Source organism: Panthera tigris, chromosome D2 (genome assembly GCF_018350195.1).
Source record: "Panthera tigris isolate Pti1 chromosome D2, P.tigris_Pti1_mat1.1, whole genome shotgun sequence".
NCBI lineage: Eukaryota > Metazoa > Chordata > Mammalia > Carnivora > Felidae > Panthera > Panthera tigris.
Genome location: NC_056670.1, coordinates 11,319,094 through 11,332,438, shown reverse-complemented (window position 1 = coordinate 11,332,438; position 13,345 = coordinate 11,319,094). Strand labels below are relative to the sequence as shown.

General features: G+C 37.8%; 1 protein-coding gene across 1 annotated transcript in view; it reads left to right on the top strand.

Moving 5' to 3' along the window:
* The window catches only part of RYR2 (ryanodine receptor 2), a 753,483-nt gene that overhangs the window by 301,918 nt on the left and 438,220 nt on the right, over positions 1–13,345 (top strand). Inside the window, exons 6-8 of the mRNA XM_042960054.1 lie at positions 2,358–2,432; positions 6,041–6,119; positions 9,169–9,281. Of these exons, the coding sequence (XP_042815988.1) occupies positions 2,358–2,432; positions 6,041–6,119; positions 9,169–9,281 (267 nt within the window). The remainder of the gene's footprint in view (positions 1–2,357; positions 2,433–6,040; positions 6,120–9,168; positions 9,282–13,345) is intronic.

The window sequence follows — 13,345 nt, the reverse complement described above, 5'->3', positions numbered from 1 at the left end:
TGATTGACTCTTAACCTAGTTGGTCCTGGCGGGATTCCCAAAGCATAATATGGTTATACAGCTGAGTCCTTATAGGTTTAGGTTTGGGAGGCTAAAGGGAAAATGGACCTTTGTTCTGGGGTCCTGATACATCACCTAGCAGTGATGATCTTTTTCTCATTGAAATTCTCAAGGGAAGTCCAATAGTCTACCTGAAGCACAGTGTTGTAGAGTGTTGAAGGAAGAACTCTAGAACTGGCTAGTATTCGGTATAGCCACTTCATAAAGTACCAGAAGTTCCCAATATCAGAGGAAGTCCCTAAATATTTGTTCACTTAAATTAAAGCAAGGACCAGGCCAAATTTAACAAAAACATTGACACAACTAACCAAATCAAAAAACAAAATAAAAAAACACAGAAAAGAACCAAGGTATCTCTTTGAATCAATCTCACATACATAATTGTTTTCATATACGTTTGTTGAATGAACAATTATCCAATATATGCTCAAGTATGGAAATTACACACTTTATTTTTTTCTGATTTAGAGGTAATTGGAGTAGTACCATTTAAAATGACACAGAGGGGTGCCTAGCTGGCTCCTTCTGAAGAGAATGCCACTCTTGATCTCGGGGTCGTGAGTTCAAGCCCTATATTGGGGATAGAGATGACTTAAATAAATATAAAAAATAAAATGAGACATTAGAGAAAAAGTAGTGTGGACCATGTGACAGAAATTGCATTCACTTTGTGTTAATTGTGCTCTCTTAAGTAACAAAGTTAATTTAGTGTGGGTTATTTGCATACTTTTTCAGTTCTATTAAAACTAAATCTGCAGCATAAATTTGTATTTAAGTGGTGAGGAAATCTATAGTGTAAAATCTATAATTGCCTAGTTGTATAAAATCTGTAATTGGAATATCTCCCTTAACCAATTTGAACATTTACATATATGTGTGTGTGTGTGTGCGCGTGTGTGTATGTGTACATATTATTATATAAGTGAACTAAAGCAAAGTGTCAGAGTAAAAGGATCATTTGCCACTTTTGGGTTAAATCTAAGGCCTTGTCCTTCATTTTTAAAAAATCTTATTTTGATTGGTGTGACTGTTAAGTGTTACTCAAGGTCAGTTGTATTTTGTGGCTGTGGAACCTATATGTGGTATGAAAAGGTAAGCTCCTGTCAGAGTGATCCACATCAGGCAAGGTGAATAAAATTGTTCTTGGCTACACGAATCAAACATTATTTTAAAAGAAATGAATACTTTTCAAAGAGTGCCTAGTTCTGAGAAGGAATATGATTTTGCAAAGTAGATTTTTCCCTTTCAGTGTATGAAAAAAGCGATTCTCCTTTTTTTAAAGCAGGTTTTCTTATTTGAATCCCTTTCAAGACCTGTTTTAAGAATGGTTCTGAGGTCTTTTGAGCATAACATGTAAAAAAAAGTTATCCTAAGGAGTTGTACGGAACAGTAGGAAGCAGGTATCTTTTGAGTGAAAAGAGCTATAGTAGTATAATATATTAACGTACTTTCTTGGGGCACCTGGGTGGCTCAGTTGGTTAAGCGTCCAACTCTTGATCTTGGCTGAGGCCATGATCTCATGGTTTATGAGATCAAGCCCCACAATGGACTCTGCGTTGACAGCATGGAGCCTGCTTTGGATTCTCTCTCTCTCCCCCTCCCCTACTTGTGCACATTCTGTCTCTTTCTCTAAATAAATAAATAAACTTAAAAAAATATATTAATGTACTTTCTTCACTTCTTGAAGTATAAATAAGTCAGTATCCTCACTCCTTATCCTAGTAAGCTTTCCCAGTGATTTGTAAGTATGCTAAAATTTGAGAAGCATTTCTCTATTTCATATTAAAAAATTTGGACTCTTAAAAAAAAAAAAACAGTTGGAAGGCATGAAACAATTTCAAACCTGTAGATGATTTGATCCATTCTGTGCTTTAGGAGTTCTCTTTCATTGAACAGATATTTATTTAGTCCTTATTGTGTGCCAGGCATTTTGCCAGGAACCTGGGGTACAGTGGGTGACTAAGGTACCGTAGTCCCTGCCCAGTGCAGCTCACAATGTAATGGGAAATAGAGACAATAAACAACTATAAATAAGTAATTACAAATTCTGGTAAGTACTTACAGTTACCAAAATCAAGTTCATTCTTCAAGAACTAGATCAACTGTCAGGCTCTCAGTAGAGATTTTTCTTGGTAGCCTTATTCCAACTTAAACATTCTTATCACAGCACTTTGCTTACTTTTATTTTATTCCTTCCTATTAAATGTTTCCTTGATAGCAAGAGAGTATTTTATTGACGTAGTTAAGTTTACTCTTCTTTTTTTTTTTCTTGTCGACCCTTTCTTCTTTCTATGTAGACTGCTCAAGGTGGTGGTCATCGAACACTCCTGTACGGACATGCCATATTGCTACGCCATTCCTATAGTGGCATGGTGAGTATGCATTTTGATTTCATCTCTTACAGGGCTCATTTGGATATACATCAGCAGGAAGTGTTGGTACTAGCATTTCATTGATGGTATTAATAAATTGGGATGGATGCATTCTTTAGTATCTTTGTACCTTATTTATTTTTTCTCATTTAAAAAATGAGAGTTAGCTTAGATGATCTGTAAAGTCCCTCAATTCTATCATTTACGACTCCTATTTTTTATTATCTTAATTTTTGATAGACTGGTTTTAAGAAGACAGAGGTGTAAGAGTCAAATAAATATTACTCATTTCTGTTTTTGTTTTAAACAGTTCATTTATTAGAAAATTAAATTTTATAATTAAAGAAATTAAACAGTTAATTTATTAGAAAATTACTGAAGGATAACATTGAAAAAGTCTATATCCACAGTGTTATCCATATAGGTATAGATACTCATATACATATCTGTCTATCTAGATACATACTTGATATACTTCTATATATTTTTATGTTATATAATATGCATTATTATTTTATATAGTTTGTAAAATGCATAAAAGTTTTATTCTACTCTTGTAAAAGCGTTACTAGGTTATAAAACCAATACATATTTATTTTATAAGATTTGGAAATTACAGATGACACAATTCTTCATGATCATGTTAATGGGAGAAGAATGTGTAGGGACTTTAAAAAAATTTAATCCTTGGGGTGCCTGGGTGGCTCAGTCGGTTGGGCGTCCGACTTCGGCTCAGGTCATGATCTCGCGGTCCATGAGTTCGAGCCCTGCATCGGGCTCTGGGCTGACAGCTCAGAGCCTGGAGCCTGTTTCGGATTCTGTGTCTCCCTCTCTCTCTCTGACCCTCCCCTGCTCATGCTCTGTCTCTCTCTGTCTCAAAAATAAATGAATGTTAAAAAATAAAAATAAAAATTTAATCCTTTCTGTTAATTTTTTACATAATTGAGATCTTACTACATAACCAAATTTATATCCTGATTTTCTAAACATATTATTGTAGCATAAGCATTTTCCACATTATTTAAATTCTTCATCAATATAATTTTCATGAATACATGATGGTCCAACATTTAGAAGTATAATATAATTGATTGTTTCTTTCATGAAGAAAATCTGTTTTAGAGATTTACATAATTCTGATATTATGTAAATCACTTCAGAACAGGTGACCAAGCATAGCCTCAGTATCAGTACCCAAAAACATATAAAAAATTGTCAGTCAGGGCACGTGGGTGGCTCAGTTGGTTAAGCGTCAAATCATGATCTCACAGTTCATTGTGTTTGAGCCCTGCACTGACAGCGCAGAACCTTCTTAGGATTCTGTCTCTCTGCCTCTCTCTGCCCCTCCCGCTCATGCTCTTTTTCTCTCTCTCTCAAAATAAACTTAAAATTTTGAGTCTTATTCATGATTACCAGTGTGAAAACCTGACCTAAAGCTCTGGTGAATGGAATTCAAAAGTATAGGAAGAGAAGTATAGGAAAACTGTAGATACCATTTTAATGATGACTTAATAATATCATTTCTATTAATGTGCTACATCATATAAATAGGCCAGATAAGAAAAATTGTGATCATCTTAACAGGTATTGAAAAAGGTTTTAATAAAACTCGACACCCATTTCTAATAAAAACTAAGCATTGATGATTAATTTCTCAGTGATAAAATATAAACATCGATTCAATAATCAACATCAATCTTAATTGTCAAACACTAAGGTGGTTCTTGACAAAACCAAGTCAAACAAATAAACAAAACCAAAAGTACATTAACATGGTTCTGGATCTCTTGGCTGACACAGCAATATAAGGAATAAAATTTAGGAAAATACTCTAGTAAAGTGGCTGGATACTAGATAAATACATAAATACAACCTATTTGCATACAGCCATCGTGCATTAAAACTTCATGGAAAGAATTCTATTCCAGAACTTGGTCAGTCAATCTGGGTTCAGACTCACTTTCTCAAGTGTGCTAGGTACTGTTTTAGGTGCTGGGTATAGTAGTGAATAAGATCATATCCTTGTCCTCATGGAACTTAATCAACATTTAGTGGAATAATTATATTACCTACCTCATAGTTGTTGTGAATATTATTGGAAGAGAGAATTTATGGTAATATTTATAGTACCCAGTACTGTAATTATTGCAGGATGTAACAGAAGACTTTAATAAGATAAAGGAAGACACTTAATATATTTAGAGCTAAAGTCTATGAACCTCAGGTATCACCGTGGGCAGCCTTTCTCAAGGTGAGACTCACAGTCCTACACTGGCTCAGAACATTTTTGAGGACCCTCAAAGCAACTTTTGTATAATTTTGGGAGCCAGTGTTTTGTAGACAAAAGGCAGAATTGGAATCTCCATGTTAATTTCATTTTACATCCCCATGGCACTGACTTCCACTTAATGTGCCGGCACATCTGTCCCAATTGATTCACTCTCGCCTCTTCACAGTTACTGACTCCCACTGAGGTGGGTGGATCCTGTTTCATAGAAGGAATTTTCTAGGCTTTGCCCTATTTGTTCGGTAACTCTGAGAGGTCTGGACTTGCTCCATCCCCAGAATCGTCTCTGAGTACTCTTTGCAGGGCTCCTGGTCTTGCTGGCAGTGCACTTGTTACGTAGATGATAGTGTATCTTGACCTTATACTACGTTCATCCTTGTGTCCTCATTCTTATACCAGTTTGCAAGATTTCTGAGGTTGGGGTACGGTTCAGGAAGGTGGACTGAAAAATTATGCTAGACTTTATGTTCGAGCATATACAGTTAGGGAAACTTAAGGGGGGGGGATGGAAGGAGATGATGGTGTTGCAAGAGTTCAGTTACTCATAGGGAATCACACACTCGTATACACGTGATAGAACCTCACTTCAGTGAGGTGACATGTTGCACACCAAAATGAATTCAGATGAATTTCAGAGAGTGAAAATTTTATTTTATTTAAAAAAACTTTTTTTAATGTTTGTTCGTTCGTTCATTCATTCATTCATTCATTCTTTTGAGAGAGAGAAGTAGGGAGACAAGGGCAGGGAGAGAGGGAGACACAGACTCCGAAGCGGGCTCCAGGCTTTGAGCTGTCAGCACAGAGCCTGACGTGGGGCTCAAACTCATGACCTGTGAGATCATGAACTGAGCCAAAGTCGGACGCTTAACCGACTGAGCTACCTAGGTTCCCCGAGAGTTAAAATTTCAAAAATGAAACCAGAGCTAGAAGATGAGAGTGAATAGATTTCAAATTTCTGTTTGGGAGAAAGATTTCTGTCAGATCAGGTTGTACTTTTGCTTACGATCATGAATATCACATGAAGGGAGATATACAAACATATCCCCAGTTATGTGTTTTCTTTTACTGACAGAACACATTTCCTAAGTCTTTTCATGAGGAGAAAAAGGACTGCATCTCCCTTAGAGCATTGCTCCTAATGAATGCCATATGAGTGTTGTTCTCCCTCACAATGAAAAATCGGGGCCGTGCACAGAAGCATCCAGATGTGAAGAAGACTGATAGAGCAGAGATAGACTGATGATAGCAAATGACGCGTCAGAATTAAACTCCCACAGGACCGTAAATGTTTAGCAACAACTACTGACTCTCTGTCTTTCAGTATCTGTGCTGTCTGTCCACCTCCCGGTCTTCAACTGATAAACTGGCCTTTGACGTTGGCTTGCAAGAGGACACAACAGGTGAGCGCCTTGGGCCCCAGTGAGGCCGTGCTCAGAGAGAGCATGGCAGGGATTGGACTGGGAGAAGTTGTAAGCCATGGAGATCCATTAGATAAATGTTCTTATGGATGGAGTCAAGAAAAAAACGAATGACTTTCTAAGGAAGATTTTTAGTAGAAGGAGGAAGTGTATATTGTTTCTATTGGTTGGTCGTTCCCACATAATTAACTGGTTACTCAAACTGTACCTCAAACATTCTTCTTAGGGATTTGGATACAAATACAATATTTACTACATTTTAAGTCTAAAAAATGTAGCATGCTTCATGTCAGGATTCCAACAAAAAGGTCAAAAATGAAAGTCTGCCTCATTTCTCTGTCCATAGGGCTACATATCTGTCCAAATACACATATATTTTTATATTTTGAAACAGAAAATGCATACATTAACACAATTTACCCTTGGAAAGAATCAAAGTAGGAGAACATAGACTCTGTTGGTGTTTCTGTTCTCAGTGCAGTGAGGACTTTACGCTTTATATGCCTCTGTACAATTTGATTATTTTCTTTTACAATGAGCATGCATTAAAAATAAAAATTAAAAATAAAAATAAATCAAAACTTTATGGAATTAAATGAAAAATTGGAATTAAAAATAAAAATAAAGACCAAGTAGAAAACAAAGGAAGGAAACAGACCAACTCTTATTGAGTACTTCCTTTCAGGGGAGGGGTCAAGCTATCCCCTCATACCTCTCCCCTTTCCACCTTTTTAAATAATTTCCCAGGGGCGCCTGCATGGCTCAGTCAGTTAAGCCACTGACTCTTGATTTCAGCTCAGGTCATGATCTCACAGTTTGTGGGTTTGAGCCCCACACTGGGCTCTGCGTGGACAGTGTGGAGCCTGCTTAGGATTCTCTTGCTCTCTCTCTCTCTCTCTCTCTCTCTCCCTCCCCTCTCCCCCTCAAAATGAATAAATAAAATAAATTTTAAAAAATAAAATACCACCTTCTAAAATTTTCACAGACAACCAGTGGATAAAGATAAATATTCACCAACCTAATTAACTTTTCATAGACCAACACATCACCATGCATGACAGATTCCAGAACCCCAGGCACCAAAACGAGGAATATTACTTTTATTTTTAGAAGCTTGATCATTTCTCTGCATTTTTGCTAGTTTTGAAATGTTTCCTCATTTTAATTTACTTCAGCAACATTGACATGAAAAAGTCTTTAGTTCTGTCTCTCAAAAAGAGTCAAATACATGTACGATCTAGAATTTGTTTTCATACACTGAGATGATTATATAATCGTCAAAACAACAAAATAAGGCAGTCCCTTTGCCAGTGTGTGATCCCTTTATGGTGTACTGTGTTCCCGTAGCTTTTTACATCATCTGAATTGCTGAATTATTATATTTATTGCTTGTTGTCGGCCTGCCTTGTGAGAATTAAACTCACAAGGCAGATAACTTTTCATTCCTTGTTTACTGTGTATCCCCAACTTCTAAAGCAGTGATTGACAGAGTGTGGTTGCTTGATAAACATTTGAGTGAATGAATGAAAAACTCCCTGCAACCCTAAAAATGTGAACTGAGTGAATAAAGATAAAGAACCCTGCAAGGTGACATTCAAGTAAGACTGTGGTCTATACAAGGAAAGCATCTCAGGGCACATGACATGTTGGCTGTAAGAATGCTTAAGAAGTGGTATTTGATGGTTAATTTACACATTTATGCAAAGTGAATTTTTATTTAGTGCCTACAATTTGCTAGTAGCAGCTGGGGAAACCCCAGTGAACAAAAACACAAAGCCCCTGCTATTATGGAACTTATTTTGGCATTGGGGAATTGGTGAAGAAGAAAGAAAGAAAATAAGTGTTCTGAAAAATAATAAAGCTGGTCAAAGGGGAAGAATGAGTATTAGATAACAGAGATCACTAAAACCCTACTCGCAGTTTTGGATAGAACTTAGATTTAGATTTTAAAAGGAACTTTAAACACATTGAAGAATTGTTTGCTTAAGTTTATTTTTTAGCTAATGGGACTGAAGAATGGATTGATGTGTGGCTCAGGAGGCTTATGCTTGACTTGTTCTGGAAGAAATTATTTGAGTTAATGTGTACCCAGATATTTTTAAGATGTATCCTTCTATAGTAGGATTCTCTTATATTTTACCCTTAGTTAAGTAGAAACTACCATATTTGAAAATAAAAAATAAGGGGCTCCTGGGTGGCTCAGTTGGTTAAGCATCCAACTTCGGCTCAAGTCATGATCTCATGATTCGTGAGTTCAAGCCCCGCATCGGGCTCTGCGCTGACAGCTCAGAGCCTGGAGCCTGCTTTGGATTCTGTGTCTCTCTCCCTCTCTTTCTGTTCCTCCTGTGCTCTCTCTCAACCTCTCTCTCAAAAATAAATATTAAAATTTTTTTTAGAAAGTAAAATAAAAAATAAAACAAGGCACAGGATAGTAACATTTCAGTGACAACACTTTGCATCTACTTTTAATTAGCATCCCCCCAAAGTACAGAGTTTTTAAAATGCTATAATGCAACTGTCACAACATTGCAAACGCCAAGTCCTTTTGAAAATCATGTGCCGGAAAACTAGAGGTTATTACAGAGAGCAAGGAACATGTGATTATAGAAGGAATGCAGTAAGACCAGCATGACTGGTAGATTTGACCATATGGTACAATAAATAAATACCTTGTAAGCAATTCTCAGTGTGGGGGGCGGCGGGGTGGGGAGGGAGGCACCAAACTTCCCAAAATGTCACAACCGGGTTCCATTGCAGAGAATCTGCGCATTTTGCCATGTGTTTACCCTAAGCTAATTGGGCCTCGGTCTTTGGAGTTCCGTGGTCTACCAGACGAACTTGCAGTAAACTGCAAGTGAACTTTCAAACTTCTGAAAGCTGGGTGAGAAGAACCATTTTATTTATTTATCGGGAGACCGACTTGAAGACTTGTTTTATGAAAGACTCTTTGATTTTGGAGGCGCTGGCAGACAAAATCGATTTTAAAATAAGAGGCATCTCTTCGTGTTTCCCCTTTCCAATCGTCCTGCAGGTGAGGCTTGTTGGTGGACCATTCATCCTGCTTCCAAGCAGAGGTCGGAAGGAGAAAAGGTGCGCGTTGGAGATGACCTCATCTTAGTCAGTGTGTCCTCTGAGAGGTACCTGGTAAGTGTGGCAGGAGGGGTTGGGTGTTGAGTGTTGGGTCCATGAAGTTTTCACCGTAAACCCAAGACTGCAAATTCCCTAACGAAATTGCTTAGAGACAAGGCTGTATCTCTCTTTGATGAGTTATAAATAACTTTAAGTAAGGGACTCATGTGACCTGTGTGCAAGTGTGGCTTCCCGGCTTTATTTAGACAGGCTTCCCTTGTGCCCTTAGTTTGTGTGTTCATGATACTGACAGCACCTGTTCTCAGGTTATTTTATTAATGACATGCAAATGCAGTCTAATCAGGAATTCAAAATTCCACGGACTTTATTTTGTGCCCACCGAAGGCTGTGTTAAGGGGATTGTGATTACCTATTTTGACATGTACGAAAGCAAATTAGTATATGAGGAACTTGTGCCATGTTGACAAAGGAGAAATAGATGAAATAAAAACCAGTTCCGGTCTCTCATTGACACGGCATGGTTTCAGAGGGTGGGGGTTAGAAATGGGAGTGTGAAAAAAGAAGTTTGTATTGTATCATTGAAGGTGTATTTTATTTTTGTGGCGAGGCCGTTATATAATTAATTTAACTTACTTAGTAAATTGTATTTTTGCTGCACCCAAGTTTTCAGAAGAGTGAAAACAATGGAAGTGTGAAGGATGCCAATGCAAAGTGTTCTTTTTATTTTGAGGTTGAAAAAGGAACTCAACAGAGGCACCTGGCTGGCTTAGTCGGTGCACCATGTGGCTCTTGATCTTGGGGTTTGTGAGTTCGAGCCCCGCGCTAGCTGTAGGGATTACTTAAATAAATAAAGAAATCTTAATGAAAAAAAAACAGTAAGTATAAATTATCAACTTTCCATGAATATTTATATAAAAAACTTCCAAACATCACAGCGGATGATGATAGAAATAAAAATCAGAAATGGAACATTGTAGCAGTTAAGCAGACACTGATTTATAGCAAGTGTATTCCCACTGCCATCAATGAAAAGAAGCTCTTTTTGCGCAGTCGATTTAAGATCAAGAAGGTAGCTGGTGCCCCTTGCTCTGGGAACATGGAAATAGGGTGGGTTTGGGCTGTTGGGAGTCAGACTGTGCTTATCAACACATTTCGTTCCAATTTTGAGACGTATCTCGGAAGAATGGTTTTGTTTCACTTGCTCTGTGGAAAGAGTTGATGATAAAGACCAGGAAATGATGGAACAGTGATGGTCTAACTCACAGGACTGTTACATTAAGTGGAACATCTAATGTTGAACAGACAAAGGGAGGCCTGGGAATGTTTCTCTCCTTTTGTCTCTTGACCAGTGTGGGTGGAAGCGGGCACCATCCATGCTTCTGGGGTAATACAGACATGTCAGCTCGTCAAAGAAGCATTTATTAAGCCCTTGCTGTATGCACATGCTGTGTCTGTGAAGGTGCTGTACATCTTGATCAGGAGATAGATATTTAGAGTTGTAAGTTTACTTGGAAACCAGTAGCAGCTAAAAATAATCATTGCGTGCTTTTAAGTGTATACATATCTTATTTTGATTTGGACATGACTGTGCATGTTTTTGCTGTACAATTTGTACTTCCCACGACATAGCAGAGTTTACCTGACGGGATGCCATTGTTAGGTACTGAAGGAGTAGAAAACTCGGAATCTCACTGGGGACAATGCTTCTTAGCATCCCTTCTGCCACTAATTCCCTGAACTCCCTGAATTCTGGCTTTCCCACTTGCAAAATGCTGGTGCTTATATTTAACACAAGTTTACTAGGATGAGCCAATCAGATAATGAATGTGAATAAGGTATGATTTCAAAAGCACTTAGACGAATAGTATCAATAATCATAATGCATGAGGTTCACCTTCTCTTGCCTTTAGAAATAAATCTCATGATAAATGAAATTCACGAATTATTTTCCAGCTACAGTTTAGCCAATTCACCCAGGTTCCTTTTCTGGTATGCTTTTAGTGAGCTACAAACAGTGGTCACCCGGACTGTTCAGATTTCGCTTTTATTTGGGCATGAAGTCAGTGCTTTCAGTGTTCATCTCTGTGTACCTAGCGTGCCATAAAAACTGCAGGAAAGACCAAGGGCACATTGCACCTGCTTTCTGCCCTCAAAGCATTAGTGGAAGAAGCGAACCAAATACATAGGGAACTGTAGAAGAATATTGTAAGGCAGTAAGTATGTGTTACAGTTTGGGTTATGGGTATAGGGTATAGGGATGTTTAATTATTTCACACTCTTGCTGTCGTTGATTACAAGGATCTGGAGAAAGTCTGATAAGGGTAAATAGTGAGGGAGCAAAAGGATTTTGGAATAGCAGCAGCTGGAATAACCCATATACTGCGCCTAAATAACTAAAAATGGGCTCTGTGTACAAATATCTGTTTATTAGTGTAGGGCCTGGTAAGTATGAGCCTGGGCCAGTCATGGAACTTCTTAAAACCCTCACTTTCCTCACCTGCAATATGGTGATAATAAAGAACGTAATTCACAGGGGTGTTAAAAAGATGAAATTCTTTGATCCAAACCAGAGAGTTGCTTAGTGAGTTACTGTTTACTTGGGAGATTTGTCCTTGTGGAGAATGGCTAACGACACTGCAGATACTTAACCAGAAGAAGAAGAAGTCGGGAAGGCAGGAGTAAAGGGAGTAATATAGCTGATTTTAAATAGAGGTCTACCGTGGAAAGCCAGGTTCACATTCTGAGAAGTTGCTGATGTGTTTCAAAGTAAATAATTTAATAACTTTGGCTGAAAACACATTCGTTAAAAATAACTACTTAAAATAAACTTTTCCAGCCATTGATTTTATAACTTTCTAGTCATTAGTGCCTGTGGACCTTTGATCTGGTTTTCCTCCACTAACAGAGATGGTTAAGCTGAATTGGGCTTTAGGTACTCTAATAAAGCTTACAACTGCTGGGGTGCTAATGGGTAAAATTGACTTTACACGATTGATTTTCACCCTGTCCTCTGCAGCCGTGCCCCGTGGACAGAAGAGGGCGCTGTGTTGGACACCAAGCAGCCCGGGCTGTGCCCTCTACTTCGTATGTTGCTTCTCTGCACATGATTTCCAAGGAATAAGGGGTCTTATTTCTAGAAATAAGTTGTTGCCAACCGCTCATCCAAATATGGTCTTTTCTCACCTTGCTGTTTCATATTCTCATATGGAATGATACCTTCATCCTCCTTTCAGGATATCCAAGAAGAAAAACAAAATCCCTGTGTCCCTATTGGAACTGTTTACTTTTTTTCTTTTAAGAAGAATTGACAAAGCAGCTTAAATGTAAGACAGATACACAACTTCAAATAGAGAAAACATGGCCGTGTAGGTAGTGCTGACTGTGAATCTATTTCAAACTGAACAAATAAAGCATACACCACAACTTTTATTGGTTTAGAAAGACATCAGATCACCCTGGTACACACAGAAGTCTTCAATCCATGGATTGGATTACTTGCATTGGACACATTGATTTTTTGACTAATTTTTTCTTAATTAGGTCACCTATAGAAACATACAGATTTTTTAAAGATCCATGAAAACATTGCCATTGTCTGAAAGAAATTAGGCCAAGCTGAACCCCACAATCTAAAGAATGGTCGGCAGATGCTTAAATAAGGCATTCTCGGGTTCATAAGAATTTCCCCACCATTCCCCTACCCATCTCTGAATTTCTCATAAGAAGTACAAGGTGTTTTGACTACATAAGAAGTTGCTGAATTGCCTCAAGTTGCATAAAATACTGATAACTAAAAAGGACAGCGATCATAAATCTTTTCAAGCTAATTATTTTGCAGCAAACATTTTTATTTACTTTGAGCCTTTTTTTTCTCTCTCTGTGGCTCCAATGATGGAATCATAGAATATTCCTTTCGGAAAGAGTGTCTATTCTGTGCCCCTCATTTTTTCTCAGAAGGAGAAAATGAAGCCCGAGGGGTGATATGTCTTATGTACTTGTGTTTCCTGTCACTGGATGCTAATGTATCCAGAATGTTGCTCACCAGGACCCAAGTGCCTGACACTTAAGAAATATTTGTGTTGAATGAATGCATCCCATAAGGGTTGCATTCAGATATT